This window comes from Oncorhynchus keta, chromosome 21 (assembly GCF_023373465.1).
Source record: "Oncorhynchus keta strain PuntledgeMale-10-30-2019 chromosome 21, Oket_V2, whole genome shotgun sequence".
Classification (NCBI taxonomy): domain Eukaryota; kingdom Metazoa; phylum Chordata; class Actinopteri; order Salmoniformes; family Salmonidae; genus Oncorhynchus; species Oncorhynchus keta.
The window spans coordinates 43,323,433-43,343,625 of NC_068441.1; the positions used below are offsets into that span (position 1 = coordinate 43,323,433).

General features: G+C 42.5%; 1 protein-coding gene across 1 annotated transcript; it reads right to left on the reverse strand.

Moving 5' to 3' along the window:
- Window positions 1-10,402: 10,402 nt before the first annotated feature.
- Window positions 10,403-19,672, reverse strand: LOC118400594 (serine/threonine-protein kinase 35-like). The gene is made up of 3 exons (XM_035797595.2): window positions 18,995-19,672; window positions 16,106-16,862; window positions 10,403-13,063 (listed from the first exon to the last, which is right to left on the reverse strand). The coding sequence occupies exons 1-2, from the start codon at window positions 19,485-19,487 to the stop codon at window positions 16,141-16,143; spliced, it is 1,215 nt and encodes a 404-aa protein (XP_035653488.1). The 5' UTR covers window positions 19,488-19,672; the 3' UTR covers window positions 10,403-13,063; window positions 16,106-16,140.
- Window positions 19,673-20,193: the final 521 nt, after the last annotated feature.

A 20,193-nucleotide genomic window follows, 5' to 3' on the forward strand; every position in this document is an offset into this window, starting at 1 on the left:
CAGGACAATGATCCAAAACACAACTTCAGGCTGTGTAAGGGCTATTTGACCAGGAAGGAGAGTGATTGAGTGCTGCATCAGATAACCTGACCTCCACAATCACCCGACCTCAATCCAATTGAGATAGTTTGGGATGAGTTGGACCGCAGAGTGAAGAAAAAGCAGCCAATAAGTGGTCAGCATATCTGGGAACTCCTTCAAGCCTGTTGGAAAAGCATTCCTTATGAAGCTGGTTAAGAGAATGGCAAGAGTGTGCAAAGCTGTCATCAAGGCAAATGGTGGCTTCTTTGAAGAATCTAAAATCTAAAATATATTTAGATTTGTTTTACACTTTTTTGGGTACTACATGATTCCATCTGTTATTTCATAGTGTTGATGTCTTCACTAATATTCTACAATGTAGAAAATAGTAAAAACCCTTGAATGAGTAAGTGTGTCCAAACCTTTGACTGGTACTGTACTTTCAGTCAAGTGACACAACTATAAAGAGATTCCTCAAAATCAAAAGGGAAGTAAATGGATGATAGTCGGAAAATCTGAGCATTTCAACAATGGAACCAGTGTTCTGATATATACTCACGTGTTGGTAGATCACACCTGCAGGTGGGTTGTGCCAGAAAATATTTTAGCCATGATTGTAATTGTAATGACAGGCTTGTCACTGTGGGTGACAGATTGTGTGAGCAATTACAAGGTTAAATCGTTTCCATAATTGAACTCACAAAATCCCACTGTCACATTCCAAGATTCCATCTGTCCGTCCTGTATAGATAGACTCCCAGGAAAATAAATAAAGTATTTTTTCATGTAATTACACAGAACGTCTCTCCTTTCCAATCACCGTCAGATATTCACTCCAGCAGTAAATGGTCCTGTCACGAACAGTCAAGGCAACCATCTTCTCACCTTAGCTTTGCTCCACACACCATGGCATAGACTGACCAGGTAAATCCAGGTGAAAGCTTTGATGCCTTACAGTTAATTCCACTTCAATCAGTGTAGATGAAGGTGAGGAGAGGTTAAAGAAGACAAAATATTGAAGTGCCTTTCAACGGGGTATGGTAGTAGGTGCCAGGCGCACCGGTTTGAGTGTGTCAAGAACTGCAACACTGCTGGGTTTTTCACTCTCAACAGTTTCCCATGTGTATCAAAAATGGTCCACCACCCAACGGACATCCAGCCAACTTGACACAACAGTGGGAAGCATTGGAGTCAACATGGGCCATCATCCCTTTGGAATGCTTGACACCTTGTAGAGTCCATGCCCTGACGAATTGAGGCTGTTCTAAGGGCAAAAGGGGGTGCAACTCAATATTAGGACAGTGTTCCTAATGTTTTGTACACTCAGTGTATACACATGGATGTCATAAAATAAAGATCCACAAACTATGAATGGGTTTTAATGAAATAGTCTGTTAACTTTACTCCACTGACCAGGTTTACATTGCATGTCGACTTCCTGAAATAGAAGAGGACTGTGCCTTCCAACCACCTGCTGCTGTTAAAGCTGTAAGACTGCAGTGAGAGGAAATGGAAAAGCTAAACTAACCATGTATGAGATCATGAGGAAGGCCCCAGTCACGTGGTTTGGATTGACACTGTGGTGTTATGGCTCTAGGATTTACACTGAGGAAAGGAAGCCTTTTGTGGATTATACTAGAGGTCACAGGGTTCAAATTGAGCGTCTGGAGGGAAGTGAATGTAAAAGTGGTTTGTTTTGAGTGCCTGAGTTGTTTGGCACTGTCCAGAGACATAGCCCCTGACTAGCCCTAACGTACATTCAGATCAGAAAGATGGAATTGGTATGAAGCAATATGGCAACATTTCCACATAGGGGAAGGTGGAGTTACCACCATTTCCCTTTTACCTATCCAACTCTTTCAGATCTACATGACAGGCCTAGGCCCTTGGGGGTAGGGGGTAGGGGACAAAGTGCACTTGTCTGAGTATGTTTCCTGTCGTAGCACAGGAATCGAATGCATGAATCACACGTTGGCCTGCCCCAAATCGTACCGTGCTGGCTCTGATATTTTTCTTTTCATATTGTCCCTTCCAGTGCGGTTCCATCAGTAGGGATGGATGCCTTGCCAGCCCAGGACAGCGCTGCCTTGTTTGGCTCAGTAGTGATGGATGCCTTGCCAGCCCTGGACAGCTCTGCCTTGTTTGGCTCAGTAGTGATGGATGCATCGCCAGCCCAGGACAGCTCTGCCTTGTTTGGCTCAGTAGTGATGGATGCATAGCCAGCCCAGGACAGCTCTGCCTTGTTTGGCTCAGTAGTGATGGATGCATAGCCAGCCCAGGACAGCTCTGCCTTGTTTGGCTCAGTAGTGATGGATGCGTAGCCAGCCCAGGACAGCTCTGCTTGGCTTGGCTCAGTAGTGATGGATGCATAGCCAGCCCAGGACAGCTCTGCCTTGTTTGGCTCAGTAGTGATGGATGCATAGCCAGCCCAGGACAACTTGGCTTGGCTCAGTAGTGATGGATGCGTAGCCAGCCCAGGACAGCTCTGCTTGGCTTGGCTCAGTAGTGATGGATGCATAGCCAGCCCAGGACAACTTGGTTTGGCTCAGTAGTGATGGATGCGTAGCCAGCCCAGGACAGCTCTGCTTGGCTTGGCTCAGTAGTGATGGATGCATAGCCAGCCCAGGACAACTTGGTTTGGCTCAGTAGTGATGGATTCGTAGCCAGCCCAGGACAGCTCTGCTTGGCTTGGCTCAGTAGTGATGGATGCATAGCCAGCCCAGGACAACTTGGCTTGGCTCAGTAGTGATGGATGCGTAACCAGCTCAAGATAGCTTGACTTGGCACGGTAGAGATGGATGCGTAGCCAGCCCAGAAATGGCTCACTAGTGATGTATGCATAGCCTGCCCAGGAATAGCTCAGTAGTGATGGATGTGTAGCCTGCCCAGGAATAGCTCAGTAGTGATGGATGCGTAGCCAGCCCAGGAATAGTACAGTAGCGATGGATGCGTAGCCAGCCCAGAAATGGCTCCTTAGCAATGGATGCGTAGCCAGCCCAGAAATGGCTCCCTAGCGATGGATGCGTAGCCAGCCCAGAAATGGCTCCCTAGCGATGGATGCGTAGCCAGCCCAGGAATAGTACAGTAGTGATGGATGTGTAGCCAGCCCAGGAATAGTACAGTAGCGATGGATGCGTAGCCAGCCCAGGAATAGTACAGTAGTGATGGATGTGTAGCCAGCCCAGGAATAGTACAGTAGTGATGGATGTTTAGCCAGCCCAGGAATAGTACAGTAGTGATGGATGTGTAGCCAGCCCAGGAATAGTACAGTAGTGATGGATGTGTAGCCAGCCCAGGAATAGTACAGTAGTGATGGGTGTGTAGCCAGCCCAGGAATAGTACAGTAGTGATGGATGCGTAGCCAGTCCAGGAATAGCTCAGTAGCGATGGATGCATAGCCAGCCCAGGAATAGTACAGTAGTGATGGATGTGTAGCCAGCCCAGGAATAGTACAGTAGTGATGGATGTGTAGCCAGCCCAGGAATAGTACAGTAGTGATGGATGTGTAGCCAGCCCAGGAATAGTACAGTAGTGATGGATGTGTAGCCAGCCCATGAATAGTACAGTAGTGATGGATGTGTAGCCAGCCCAGGAATAGTACAGTAGTGATGGATGTGTAGCCAGCCCAGAAATAATAGAGTTGTGATGGATGTGTAGCCAGCCCAGGAATAGTACAGTAGTGATGGATGTGTAGCCAGCCCAGGAATAGCTCAGTAGTGTGAAAAAAAAGTATAAGGTTAGGGGTTTGGGGTTACGTGCTCCTGCTAAATGGGATTATACTGGTGCGCTCTGTCAGGCTGTTTTGTTTTGATCAATAGCCACAGAAATCTGTCATACCATATCAGCCTAAATCACCTGTTAAACACATTTGACAGCTTCAAAGGCCCAATCGGCTGTGCTCATGAATTAGTGGAAGTTTTGTTTGTTTTTCTATGAGCGTTGAGGCATGTAATGTGAGAGAAGTAGATATTTGATGGCCGTGTGCCTAGTGAGTTTACCTGACAGGTTATTGGCAGAGAAAATATATTTGAATACCTGTACTTGGAAACGGTCTCTGGCTTTGTAATATGATAATGCTTACATCAGTATGTGTTTGCGTATTATCACGCAACTGTACTGTGTGTTGGCCATTGTGGCGATCAAGACACATCCATACAATCGAATAATCTGTCAAACAAACAAACATGTCATACGTCAGAAAATGAGCTACAGCGTTTGGTTTAATTCCCCATTACAGTAGTACTATTGCCCCTCTATTTTGCCTCTAGACCTATTAGTCTAGGTGTGGCGTAAACAATACAACACATTTACATTGAAAGTACTACTCAGTCACAATAAGCACTACTAAGCTCTAACACACTGGGCTATCAGTTACTGTCTATCAGACTTGCCTTCCACACACCAGTGTTTGTCAGTCAGCTGACATAACATCATCAGCAACTGACTCCATTCACACACAAGGCTGCAAACCCACCCTCGTGATCCTGCCATTCCCTCGGTGCCTCCCTCTGCCCGGTCATTGAGTGCAGACACACAGATGTATGTGCAGGCACACACACACCCAGACATAGAAACGCACACACGCACACACACACACACACACACACACACACACACACACACACACACACACACACACACACACACACACACACACACACACACACACACACACACACACACACACACACACACACACACACACACACACACACACACACACATGCTCTTCCTCTTCCCCCTAGCAGCCTTTCTCCACTCACCCTCTCATTTTCATAGATGCTACCCCTCCCCCATGTTCAGTGAGCAAATACCTAACTTTGTCCACACTCTCCCCCTGTTAGCGAAATCCCCTTCCACCATATTCTTGCTGTAGCTTCCTGTTTTTGTCTTTGTCTCCCATGTTTAGCTGTATTGTGTGGTTGTTGGCTGGCTGTTGTGTAGTCCTTACTTACTACCACATGTCAGTCTGGTCCTCTTAAAGGAAAATTCCACTCAAAAACTATATTTTGGTATTTTTTTCATTAGTCCACTGTTGACACAGTCCCAAAATATTTTGCATGTTAGCGGTCAAGTTTTCAAGATAGTGGACTTTCAAGAAGCAAAGTGTCACTTGCCACATCATCATGATGATGCGTTTTGAATCATATGATGACGCGTTTTACATCATCATGATGATGTGGCAAGTGACACTTCGCTTCTTGAAAGGCCAATATCGTGTCCAATATCGTGACTGCTGACATGCAAAACATTTTGGGACTGTATTAAAGGTGCAATATGCAGAAGGCGCTCCGCCAGTTCCTGGTTGCAAGTACAAATAGTTTGCCTAATTTCAGATTATGTGACAAAACAAGCCATGGATTATGTAGAGCACCTTTACCCTACAAGGTCCGTTGCCTGCTGGTATTCTGTTCTACCTGAAAATGAATTAAACACACCCGGTGTCCCAGTTCTAAGTCAGTCCCTGATTAGAGGGGAACAATGACAAAATGCAGTGAAACTGGCTTCGAGGTCCCGAGTTGAGTTTGAAAGGTGTAGAGAAACATTGTACCATTTAAACCGCTGTGAAATATATTTTCATTAAACCAAAATATTGTAATTTCAGCTGTTTGAAACTGGTGTAGAAAACTGAAAGTAAAAGATGCAAAAACTTATGAATGGGAAGCATAGAAATAGAGCACATAGAACCGATGTACCACTCCTTACACTTGTGTTCAATGAGAATGGCAATTCTATGTGAATTTGGTCAGGTCACCCAAAAAATTACATATTGCAGCTTTAACAGTGGACTAATGAAGAAAAACATGAAAAATGTTTTTGAGTGGATATGCATATGACACCAAAAAAACAAACATGTATTGGTCACATACATGTGTTTAGCAGATGTTATTATGGGTGTAGCAAAATGATTGTAAATGCACCACCAACTGAACACCTGGTTTGATTGCTCCTCACAAACAAGGGCATCTATATCAGTAACCCCTGAGAAAAGTGGGTCTAGAACTTGGAATAGAACTTGTGTGAATTGTTATGTAATATTCTGTACCTATTTATTCATTAATTAACAGCCATCCGGACGAGAAAACAACAATAAAATGAGGAAAATGTGTTAATTGAAGTCTTTTTCGGTCCTTTGTTTTCAGTTGGAACGTTACCCTTCCTCATGTCAGTTTTCTAGACCAGGAAATTCTTCAGGGATTTCAGCAAATGGGAAAGAAACATGCCCTCTCCTTTATCTCCTTTCGTCACCGTTGACCTTAAAACAACATCAATGTCAATAGCGCTTTGTCATAGAGCACATAATGTTTCTTATTACTCATCTTGAAGTCGACAGACCATTCCATCATGTATCTAATGACCCTTTTGTTGATAAAGTGAAAAATATATTTTTACGAGAGGTCAGCAGCTCTTTGGTGGGCTGTTGTGGGTTTTTTGACCCTGGCTTTCATGGCCATGTTAGTACACTGTTAGGTGACATGTTGTTGGAGCTCTTACTGGAGGGAGGGGGGTGGTTCTTAGACAACCCTCCCCGCGGTGCCTTGCCTGTACTGGGAGGAGTGACACAATTAGAGGGGCACCGAATGTGGTGCTCTGGTGCCAGGGTGAGCAGTGAGCACAACCCTCCATTTTCTCACACTGTCTTTATTATCTAGAACAGAACTGTGCAGAGGCATGCATGGTTAGGACATTATGCTTATGTCATCTACACAGGTGACTATGTGTTGCACTACTAATGCTCCTCAATGACAATGGGCTGGGAAATGACTTGTAAGGACGTTTCACAAAGAACAATGGAAGAAATCCTTTGTTTTTGTCATTTTGCCACTGGTGTCACACCCCAGGGTACCCCAGGAGACTGGTGCTCTGCCAGACTCATATATGTAGTCAGTAAGGCAGAAACCTTTGTAGCCTTTCCCATAATTAAGATTCTATCTCTAGAAATCAACAGAAATGGCCACTTGCAGAAACTATTAGCAACTAGTAAACTCAGTTACGGTGGACAAAGTACCAATATAAAGTTGTCATTGTGTTTACCATGCGTCACAAGGCAAAATTGTGGTGTAGATATTGGGGGGCGAACAAGGTCCTACCCGGAATGTTTTTTTACATTTTAAAACACAGATCCTGCAATTCTACACTGTTAGAGATGACAAATTATTATTCTCTTGAGGGGTTTATGGAGGAGTATCTGGAGGGGGTTATGTGGAGGGATATCTGGAGGAGTATCTGGAGGGGGTATGGAGGGGTATCTGGAGAGGTATCTGGAGGGGTATCTGGAGGGGGGTATATGGATGGATATCTGGAGAGGTATCTGGAGGGGTATCTGGAGGGGGTATGGAGGGGTATCTGGAGGGATATCTGGAGGGGGTATGGAGGGGTATCTGGAGAGGTATCTGGAGGGGTATCTGGAGGGGGGTATATGGATGGATATCTGGAGAAGTATCTGGAGGGGTATCTGGAGGGGGATATATGGATGGATATCTGGGAGAGTATCTGGATGGGGTATGGAGGGGGTATGGAGGGGTATCTGGAGGGGGTATGGAGGGGTATCTGGAGGAGTATCTGGAGGGGGTATGGAGGGGTATCTGGAGGGGGTATATGGAGGGGTATCTGGATGGGGTATGGAGGGGGTATGGATGGGGAATCTGGAGGGGGTATATGGAGGGGTATCTGGGAGGGAATCTGGAGGGGTGTAAGGAGGGGTATCTGGAGGGGTATCTGGAGGGGGTATGGAGTGGTATCTGGAGGGGTGTAAGGAGGGTATATGGAGGGGGTATTTTGAGGGAGTATGGAGGGGAATCTGGAGGGGGGTATATGAAGGGGTATCTGGAGGGGTATCTGGAGGGGTGTATATGGAGTGGTATTTTGAAAATGCAGTATAAGTGGAACTCACGGATTTTGTAATTAACTATAGGACATATTTATTCAAAATCTGGAAACGCTGGACAGTTACTTTAAAGCAAATTCTCTGCAATTCTTCACATTTCGACACAATGACGTGTTCATATACAATCTGTGGCCCTCCGCCCTCCAGACCCCCCACCAATTTTTTTTTTTTGAGGCAGTGGCCCATGGCAATTTCACCTACACCATGTATTATTTTTACAGTTGTATTTTCTTCATTATATATGACCTTTTCTTTTCAGTTGCCAGGATGGAGAGTTCTTAAGACCGTTGGAGAGCGGTTTCCTCTTCCTGACACAAAACGTCAGTTGTGTTATTCTGTCTTGTTTTTCCTCCTGTTCATATGAATACAGCATCACCCCTGAGGGGAATTCACCTGGTGTGACTTGGGATGTGTTGTGACATGTTACCCGTGTTCTTTACGAGATGATTTTCATGAGGTGATTCTAATTACGCGTAATATGAGTGGGCTTGTTGACATCATTACTGGCAGTCTGGCACCTTCTAACATCTCTTTGAAATCCGCAGATCCACTGCGCCCTATCATATCTTTTTAATGTTACATTTTTTTAGGGTGTTAGATTCTGAGAAGACTCTCTGGGTTCGCTGCATTTAATTTTGAATTGTGCAGTCAGAGGTGCCAATAGCACGTTTGGATAGCTACATACTGTACTTCTGTTGTGTGAATGCAGTGTTTGTGGAAGTCACACAAGACTCCCTCTGTTGAACTTGCTTAGAGGGAGACGGCCATTTGACATCGCAGCTCCAAAGGCCCATCTGTTGTGATGGGGGGTTATTCTAGAATGAACAAAACCAGAATCAACCAATCAATGTTGATGACTCAACACTATACACACCAGCTATCACAGCAGGTGAAACCACTACAACACTAAAGAGCTGCATTCAGAATGGGTAAGTTAGGACTAACTTTACCCCTACTTACATGTATAAATTACCTTGACTAACCTGTACCCCTGCACATTGACTTGGTACCGGTACCCCCATGTAAAGCCTCGTTATTATTTTATTGGGTTACTTTTTATTGTATTTTTTACTTTAGTTTATTTAGTAAATATTTTCTTAAATCTATTTCTTGAACTGCATTGTTGGTCAAGTGCTTGTAACTAAGCATTTCACAGTAAGGTCTACACCTGCTATTTTCAGCGCATGTGACAATTAAATTTTGATTTGAATATTTCCAAAACTAAAAGCATTTTATTTGGGACAAATCATTCATTCAACTAAATCTTGTAATGAATAATTTGGTAATTGAGCAAGTTGAGACTCAACAGCTTGGAGTAACCCTGGATTGTAAACTGTCATGGCCAAAACATATTGATACAACAGTAGCTATGATGGGGAGAAGTCTGTCCATAATAAAGCACTGTCTAAACAGCACTAACAAGGCAGGTCCTACCGGCCCTTGTTTTGTCACACCTGGACTACTACTGTTCAGTCATGTGGTTAGCTGCCACAGAGGGACTTAGAAAAAGTACAATTTGCCCAGGACAGGGCAGAATGGCTGGCCCTTAAATGTATACGAAGAGCTAACAATAATATGCATGTCAATCTCTCCTGGCTCAAAGTATAGGAGAGATAGACTTCATCACTACTTGTATTTTTGAGAGGTATTGACATGTTGAATGCACTAAGCTGTTTGTTTAAACGAATAGCACACAGCTCGGACACCCATAAATGGTCCTTCTGTAGCTCAGTTGGTAGAGCATGGCGCTTGTAACGCCAGGGTAGTGGGTTCGATTCCCGGGACCACCCATACGTAGAATGTATGCACACATGACTGTAAGTCGCTTTGGATAAAAGCGTCTGCTAAATGGCATATATATATATATAAATACCACACAAGACATGCCACCAGGGGTCTCTTCACAGTCCAGAACAAACTATGGGAGATGCAGAGTACTACATAGAGCCATGACTACATGGAGCTCTATTCCAAGTCAAGTAACTCATGCAAGCAGTAAAAATAAAAAACACTTTATGGAACAGCGAGGACTGTGGAGACACGTGCACAGACAGACACATGCACACACACACATGGGTTTTGGTAGTAGATATGTGGTAGAGTAGTGGCCTGAGGGGGCACAATGTGTTGTGAAATGTTTTTTAAATTGTATAACTGTCTTAATTTCACTGGATCGCAGGAAGAGTAGCTGGTGCCTTGGCAGGAACCAATGGGGATCCATAATAAATAAAAAGACAAGCCTCAAGGGAGACAGCTTCTCTTTGTAAAAGACTTGCCCCTTCCCAGCTAATTTTATATTTACTTAACTAGGCGATAATGTGAAAATATCCTTTGGGTATTGGGCTTAAGGCATGTTTAAACAAGCACAGGCATCATCTAACCATTATAAAAACCAATGCCAAAGTGCTTTGGTAGGAACTGTTTTACTGCAGTCTCACTAGGCAGACTACACACTTCCTAGAACTCTTACAGAAAGGACAAAAAAAACCAATGTTCTTTTTGTTCATAGACTTTATTGGAAGAGAAACCAAAAGATGCACAACAATACCAAAGAGAAGTCTTCACTGAAGCTAACATATCTAGTACGCTCTAAGACCAGACCAAGGACAGTGAATTCCATTGAAATGATAGGAAGCATAATTCACATCAAGATAATATGGAGATTCCTCCTCTAAACCCTCAGAGAAAGATGACAAGCAATTAAAATAGCAAAAAAATAAAACAGGTCAAACCTGCTTCGTTACACAGTGTTTTTAGTGAGGGAAGGTTGCATAGAAGCTTGTTGTGTGAATCACCAAATGGAACTATAAAATACTCCATCTCTGCATGATTGAGAAAGTAAAGAACATGAGACGAAAGTGCGTCTCTAATCAGCAGCAAACCACACGTTACTAAACATCGACAGGTAGATCTGTAATTGACCAAACCCAGCAGCAAAAGAAGAGTTAGTTTTACTGTACATCTGAGACTATTGGGATATTTGGTGTCACCTCTTGTACAGAAAACCTGCCACAGTACACTACAGGAATATTTTCAGTTGAGTAAAAAGATTGCATGAAGAGCTTGAAATAAACTGAATTAAAGTAGTATAAATAAGATTCTTAAATTTAAAAAATAAAAATACAGTCTCTTATACTTGTCTCCATGGTCCCTTTCGTTAAATTAGGTATCTCAAAAAACAACAATTCTGACTGTGAGCTTGCTTACAGGTCATAGTTTACCAACCCCGGGCAGAAAACAAGTAGTGGAACATGAGGTATATTTCTCAAGGGAAGGGTGATCAAAACATGGCAGAAACCATAAGAGAAAGATGACCATTGTATTAGAAAGACAATTGCCTGCCCTAAAAGTAAGCTTCAGCTAAATGCAAACCAAACTCAAAATGGGTACAGACAAAAGAAAACCCAACTGACCCGTTCCACTTGTGTAAAATGACTGAAGTTGTGTAATTTGGATAACCCTTTAGATCTTAAGGTTAAACAAGAAATTACCCATTTTCTTTGCTTAAATGAAAACTAAGCAACAAATATGAAAAATACTGTTAAATAGAACAGACAACTTACATAAACTTAGTTCTGATAGCAATGGGATTCGCAACCTTGCACTTCCCAAAGAATCAGAAAAATATATATACACAGACAAACATGATGGCTCAGTTGAGGAAAGTCTCTGCAAACGTGCAGGCAAATGAGGTAGCATAATACAAAGGAGGATTGGAAACAAGTCTATACGGCTGCTTAGTGACTAAACCACAAAAGAGGAAAACACTTCCATGCAGAACTAAAAGTGATCTCAATTAATTGCAACGATTTTACAAAGAAACAACAAAAATCTGAGATTGTAGTTTTGTTACGTAGTTAAAATTAACTTTGAACTAAAACAATTGTGAATTTCAGTCGATATTTCCTCCGATCAAAAGGTTACATTTCTCTAAATGTGATCAAGATTCTCAGTAATAGTCAACAATCACTATCCCGAATAGAAAACCGTGCCATCCCGTGTTTGTCACACATTTGCGATATGTAAGATCCTCCCAGGTGTTTGGGAAGCTCAAAGATAAAATACCCTTCAACAAAATGGCTCAAAAAGAAAATCATTAAAAACATTTTTTTTTTATAGAACAAACAATCTTAAAACAGAATCAAATAGATCAATATGCTGCTCTTATGTAAAGTGTGAGATGGCAAAAACACATGACCAGTCAATATACTGAGTTGAGAGGAGAGGTGATGTAGGTGGTAGCCAGTCTCTTAGGGGCAATCCAACACAGTACACCTTAAACAGATTTTTTCTTTTAACCAAAGACTGGGCTGAGTCTAAATCAAAGAATATCCCTATGGGTGATATCACCATATCCACAGCATCGATCTCATCACATCTCAAATGGCACCCATCGGCTTTAAATGCACACTTTCCAAACCCTCCCCCCAAAAAAGTCAAAATTCAAATGAAAGAAAACAAGTGTCAAATGAAAGAAAACAATTAAAATGGTAATTTCAATCCCACTTTCAGATGATTATCAAGGCACGGTGGGGCATAATAAAAAAGGCTACTTGGATTTAAATCATTTAAGCAAAGGTGCACAGACCATCTGTAAGAAATATATATTTTCAGTCCACTGGTTTCAAATCAACAATTTGCTCACCATTTTATGTAATGCCTTCAAGTGATGGACAAGCTAAAGGGAAACTGGATGAAAAGCTGTCAGTAGGATCATGTAGTTTGTCAATGGAAGATGGGGCAAGATGGTGGGGTGTCAGTGAAGCATGCACACAAAGTGGCCGAGGTGTTGAACATATATCAAACGTGTCTTGATACACAGTGCCACCGGTTGAACCCAAAACAGACACATTCAGGACAAACAAACAAACATGGCCATCCTACTACAAAGCAGCAGATATAACAGGTATATCAATACAAATGGAGTACATGTGTAATCATTATTGTACAATTAATTTCAGGCCAAGTAAAACATTCCCTGTAACAATATAGGTTGAGAACTGTACTGAAAGAATACTAATTCCATTTGCGGTATCAATTAGCAGTTGGCTCGAATGCTTCCTTTTTCTTTTCTCACGGTAGATATTTCACAGTCTTCCAAAGTAAAGTGTACTTTCACTGATTCATTGGGTCCAGGAAGTTTGAAAGTGGTACCTGAGGAGACAAGGGGGAAAATATAAATAAATGCATAATTTAAGTCAGAGCTAACATGCAAAGAATGTTCAGTTAAAACAAAAAAGTGGATATATTCAATCAAAAAAACCCACACAAAAAACCCAAAGGGGCGCAGGAAAAAGAGATGTAGCCTTGTAGCTAGGCCTTCCAACCTCTCCATCACAAGGTTGTGTGGGTGGCAGGAGGAGGAGTTCAGGGCCAAGACAAAATAACACAATCTAAAACCACAATTGAGAGCATTCACACCTAACCATAAACAACTTAATCTCAATGACTAAGCTATTAAAAAACCTACTGTTATGTCAAGCCAGCTGACTTTTTCAGTTGCATAACCTAAATGGGTTGCGTGACCTAAATGTGTGGCTTAAGCGCAAATGGGTCAGCGGCAGCTAGCGTGAGACATTAAAACACTAGAGGCTCTTAACACTGCACACAGAAATCCTTCTCTGAATGCGGGCCAGGGTAAACAAACACTCAGGTCTTTCACACTGGCCATACGGAGGACATTGGAACTGGTCAAACCACCAGCTAGTCTGAGGGGCTCTACACTCACCAGTGTGTTTACATAGTCTGAAAGACAGGCATGGAGTGTGTAAAAACAGATTGACAAACAGCCATATTCACTACAATAAATACATTAATCTTACTATAGCCTACAAAACCAGACTTGTGGCCTAGGTCAGTGTTTAGTATTGCTGAGTCAATGCAGCAGTCCTGCTGCAGACCATTACCAGGCTATGACCTACATGTCCCACTCCCTGCAGCAGCCACTGCAGTGGGACCATTGTCTGGGTCTGAGCCACAAACCCCAGCTGACTGAAACTTGGCCCTAACATGACACGAAGACGCAATAGCACTGTTTATCATATCATTACTCAGCAAGAACACAACCCAGTAATAGGGTCATATTTGGGTTGTATGTGACATCACCTTAAATATGAAGAAGCTAGTTTGTGACAGTGTGACTTAGTTCGTTAGGCACTGCACTGGAATTTTTATTAACTTGATTACAGACACCATTTTCCAGATATGACAACCTTGCTTCTTCTAAAGCCTGGCTTCCTGATAGAAGGTACTATAAAAGGGATAAGGAACGGGTTAAAGTTAAACCTTTTTCTGAAGAAAACCTCTATTTTGTTATAGAAGGGTCCAGACTCTTTTTTGTGTGTTTTTTTTGCGTGGAAACTTTGCCAAGCTGCAATTCACTTCATCATTGCTTGTTGTGAGGTATCGGGACACACAAAAGACATGGAACAAAAAAACACCCACCCTCCTTTACGAAAAGGACACACTCTTAGTATAGTGATGCAAGTCTTTAGATGTTGTAAACATTAAATTATGTCATTACAAACTTTATCCGCAACGTTATAATCAATTTTGGTTGAGTCGTTTCCCCCACGCAGTTGTGGAGGCCGAGTGTGTCTTTATAGCACAGACACAGCACAGCTGGTAGAGGAATCGGCTTGTGATGCACAAAATGGAATATAGCGGATAAAGTTTGGAATGACAATTTCATGTATAATACATCTAAAGACCACCACTATACTGAGTGTGTCCGTTTCTAAAAGGACGTATTTGGGTGTTTTTTGTTCATGTATTTTACGTGCCTTGATACTACACGAGTAAGTTAATTGTTTCTGAAAAACGAGACCCCCCCCCCCAAAAATGGAAAAGTCTGAACCCTTCTATAAAACATGACATTTACATCAAAAAGGAATAGGAAAATTCTACTTGAACTTTAGTGACAGTAGCTCCACCGGGTCACATTTGACAATTAGGCGGATGGGGAGGGTAGATTTATATACTGGCCGAATTCTACAGTCGGAGTACAGTCGCTTGTATGTGAATTATTAAGACTCATGAGAGATTTAAATCCACATGGTCCTTTGTTGAAGGAAGGCCTGGGTTCTATAATATTTTATTAGGATCCCCATGAATCAATCCAGAGTAATTTTAGTATTCCATATATTCTGCAGTTATTTGAAATCCATTGAGTCTACCACTGAGGACTGTATGCAGATTGTCATTGTTTGGCTGCCAGTGGCAGATTCTTGCCTACTGATGCCGTCCCATTTCTCACCAACCTGTTATGTAACTGGTTTAAAGGGGATTTAAAGCCTCAGCTCTCTGTCCATGGAGATTTTTTAATTGAACCTGTATTTAACTAGGCAAGTCAGTTAAGAACAAATTCTTATTTACAATGGTGGATTACTGGGGAACAGTGGATTAACTGCCTTGTTCAGGGGCAGAATGACAGATTTTTACCTTGTCAGCTCGGGTTTCGATCCAGCAACCTTTCGGTTACTGGCCCAACACTAACCATTAGGCTACCTGCGCTCAATGCTACTATGAACTTCATATGTTGGTGGTCATGGAAATGACCCTCACACAAACAGTCTATATCTACTGAGAACAGCGCTCTTCTCTACACATGGATACACCTATAGAGGACATACAGTACACGCTGTTCAGTCAAGCCCTGACATAACCCAAGCCGTTTCCCATAAGGAGCGTTGACTGAACAGCAGTTTGTGTTTCCTGTTCTGATAAGTTTTTCCTAAGTGGTGTTATGAACAAAACAAATCAAGGATGCAGTTATATGCAAGACGTGCCTTGATTATAAAAAATGTATTACATTTTCCATTAATTAATCTCTTTGCACATATGTTTTCACTAGTGTCTCTCTACATAGAAATAACTCTGCCCTTCAGCTGGGATGAGGAAGAAATCCCTGGACTCCTCAACCAGTTTAAACTTCTGGAGCTAAAGGAATTCAGTTGAAAACATCTGGGGAGCAGGCAGCACAAACATTTGGAACTTATGAGCCGATGCCCTGACCAGAACCTTCTGTCACTAAGCATACCTCTACTGGGCTACGGAGACATCTTTCAAAGCCAATCTGTCAACAGAACAGTGCTTGTGGATAATAAAGTACATCTAGACAAAACAACCAGCGTGAAACAACCATTGATTGTAGACAATGCAAAAACAAGACAAAAGATTAAATGTATGGATAAGTACCTGGGGAAGAGTTCTAGTTCCGATGCTCGGGGGGGTCACGCAGCACATGTGAGCTGGTTCATCCTGTTGTGTAGCTCAAGCGCATCGGGCCGGTCCTGCGGGTTGACCGACAGCATGTCCTGCAAAAGTTTCTTCACCCCATCTGACATGGAGGACTTGCGCTTCTGCGGGATGTTCAGTACCATCTTTGGGTTCTCTAGCAGTGCCTCGCCAACTGGCACGATGTCGGTGCCCTGCCTCACGTAAGTTCCCAGCAGCTCGCGCTTGGACTCAGCGTCGATAAAGGTGATCCGCTCCAGCATTGCCCAGATGATGATGCCAAGGGCGAAGATGTCCGCCTTGGCCGTGTAGTGGCCCTCCCACACCTCGGGTGCCATGTAGAAGTCTGAGCCGCATGCCGACGACAACCAGAACTTGTTGACGTTGACAACGTTTTTGTTCTTGTCTTCGCCCTCGTCGTCCTTCCCAGCGCCCCCTAGGCCAGCACACACCTTGCTGAGGCCGAAATCGGCGACTTTGAGAACTGGTGTCCCCGACTTTTCAGAGATGAGGATGTTGTCAGGCTTGAGGTCTCGGTGAACAATGTTGTTTTCATGCAGGAAGGCCACGGCACTGGTGAGCTGGAGCATGAAACTGTTGTTGGTCAGCGGGTTGGGTCGTCGCGACAGGATGAACTGGTTCAGGTCTCCACCTTCACAGAACTCCATGACGAACCAAAGGTAGCAGGGCTCCTCTGGGTGGCTCAGCACTCGCTCACCTGCAATGGATGGACATGAATAAAAAAAAGTGCAGCAGTACTAAACAGTAAAACGAACCCCTACCTTACAGAACCATGGATACCAAATGAGCCAATACTGTGAAAAATAAAGGAAATTATAAACAGATGAACGATTAGCCTGACAAAATAACAATCATGACTAGGCTCTTTTCTGATCACAGTTTAATACCCAAACTGGATAATATTCCAAAATGTACACATAAGATGCTTTAATTACAAAATCCATCGCCGCAGCACTGCCAAGGAAGTCATATTGGACATTTCAGTCTATAACCTCAGTTAATCCAACTCCCATTATCTAGGGTGTGTGTGTTCCAGGAAAAAAGGTTGTGACAAGCTGCAAAATTTTGGAATTACAAGTGGGCTAGGCTGTTAAAAAAAACAGGTTTGGAGTAGCTTTAATGTTCTCTTGTTTGTATACTGTCAACACAATGCCGTCTAACAGGTACAGATATGACTATGGTGCTACACAAACTTCTTATAAGCCTAATATTACCTAGGCCTACATTAATACATATAAACCATAGTCCTACATTAATACATATTAACCTAGGCCTACATTAATACATATTAACCTAGGCTATATTATAGACAGTGATATCTGCAAATGCTTTCTTCACTATGCCTCCGTTACTTGAACAACAATCTAACCTTGAGCAACTTCATGCAAAGCTTTGTAACAAAGCATGACCTCAAGAAATCAGAAGAATGTTTATCAAATGGATCCCCATTTAAAGACAAACGGGCTAAAGGGTTAAACACAACATTAATGAGGCAATCAAATCAGGCAAACTTTGATCCTATCATAGGTACTAATTTGAATACAAACAAGAGAAACTACTTCACATGACAAGGCAGTTTAACTTGTGAGTGGAAAGAGTGGTAAAGAATGCACTCATAGCAAACTGTTAAGACCTTGACCCACTATAAAATACAGCAATTATGCCTACCAGAAACTAGGCTGTGACAATAGCCTTATTGCGATATTCTTTCCATGGCAAAAATGAAAACACGAAGCAGACCTTATTCTTCAGTCCTTTAAAACATGATACATGCTAAATATTGTGTGCCCTACCTGGGGACAATACATAAATGTGACTAGATGACACCATAATTAATGTTTGTTTACAACATTAGGGCGGTTGTTAAAACCTGTTCATGTTTAATTCCTTACCACAATACTAATGAGTATCGCGATTACTGATATCGTCCTGGTCCTACCTGAAAACAGGATACAATCTACGTGCGAAGAATGAGAACCTCAATCATTATCTGTCCTCTGTGGATAAATTATCCCACTCGAATAAGTATTTTAAATACTGATTCCATCACCAAATCAAGTGGTATAAAACTGTACGCAAGTAAACGTAACGCTTCAAAACAAAAAGCAAATCGACATTCTATACTGTAATGAAAACAAATATTTCAGGGTGAACCCTAGGGCTTACAGAGTATGGTATGGCCTGGCTAATAGCACTTGCATAACAGAGAGGGCCAGCATTGTGACAAGAGGGCGACAACCATTTAAGAGGCTTCCATTCAGTGAGCCAAGATGACGACACTCACAAAGACCCCCAATGAGAGCTGGTACGTGACACCAACTCACGTATCTCAAATGACTTTGCTCAAAAGCATTCCGATTGAAGTATTCACGTAAAAAACAGCTCCCAAGACCGGACAATAACTGATGCAATTGCTGCTTCATTGTAACATCGTTTCCAAGCATTTCACTTCAACCTGACCTAGGCTATACCGTCTCGAATGATCTTGAAAATTACCGGTGAGCGTCAAAATCTACGGTGTTCATACTACTAGAATATTAAAAACGTCCCAGTCTAGTGGATATGATAATCAATGGCTTGACAAAAAGAGGCCACTATAATACATCTAAATTAGGTTACATCATCACTGGAGGACAAAAAATAAATAATCGCTTCCACGCATTGGTTTCATTTGACACTTTCGTTGAACTGACTAGACAATGGAACCGACACAAAATGCCCACCATATACCACAAGACAGCTGCCGGCATAGAGAAATGACGTAACGTGAATTGATATATCTAACTATATGGAACTGTGATTTCCACACAATCATCATAGGCAGCATACCTTTTAATGACGTCTCCACCAACCGCAAGTATTGTTTGGATCGCTTGTTCCCATGACTCATTTTCTGAGCCATACCGTTTCTTTGTAGCACACATTCTTCCAATTGCACCACATTCTCGTGTCGTTTCTCAAGGCTAGCCAGGGCCCAGAATTCTGCCAAGGCAAGCTCGACATTTTCTGGTGCATCGCATCGAAGTTTCTTTACTGCAACGCTTGCACCCGACCTCCGTGCAATCGCTTCATAGACCACGCCATAGCTGCCCCTTCCGACCTCACGGAGTAAACTGTACCGCGGAGCCATGACCTTTCGCTCCAAACTCCAATTTTTGATAAAGCCAGCGTCATCCTCCATGGCATAATTGTCGTCTGTATTCCCAACACTCAAAGATCTTAGGACGTTTGCATTTTCCCTTTTCGCAGACGCATCTTGCGTACCAGTTATTTTGGCTCTCACACTCCTCGCCCGTCTACGTCTGTTGTCACCTGTATCCATGGATGTCTTCACGTTAAAAGCGAATACACGAGGAAATGAGGTATACACTGCTTTCCTTTCATACCTTTCGACTAAAAAGCAAACGAGCGCTTGTTATTTATACACCTTCCAATGTTTGTGAGGATGATTTGATTACACTGCTCAATGGCGTTCTCACACAATCAATATTTGAGCCTAGCGGTGCAAAAATTCAAGAAGGGGAGGGCAAATCTCAAGACTATACCATTCTCTTAAAGTAGGGGTGTAGGAATGAGGTTATGGGAAATTAAAACAACAATGCTTTCTCTACTTTTGCTGGTTTAAACATTTGCCAGTGAATGCATTTCCAGTATAAAACCTCCAATAAACTAGGCCTACATAACAAATTGGTGCAACAGCAAACGTTATTTATAATTGATAAGAATGATGCTGGCATTGTTAACAGGAGGACCTTCTTCAATTCGGCTTCTTGAAATATGTCCAATGCCTTTAAAACAGCCTACTTTTATCAACAATTAAATTACGCAATAGAACTCATACTTTGGATGAAAATTGCGTGCACATCCGGGACAATCTTACAAGTGTCCTGGACACATGTATGTACTTTTCTCCCCCCCTCATGTTTTCCCCATATGGCTTCTTCCTTCCAGCATGGTCTTCAACGTGGGTGCGTCTCCTTGTAGGAGAACACGTGAGGGAGCACACGCAGCCCTGCCCCAGGATAGCT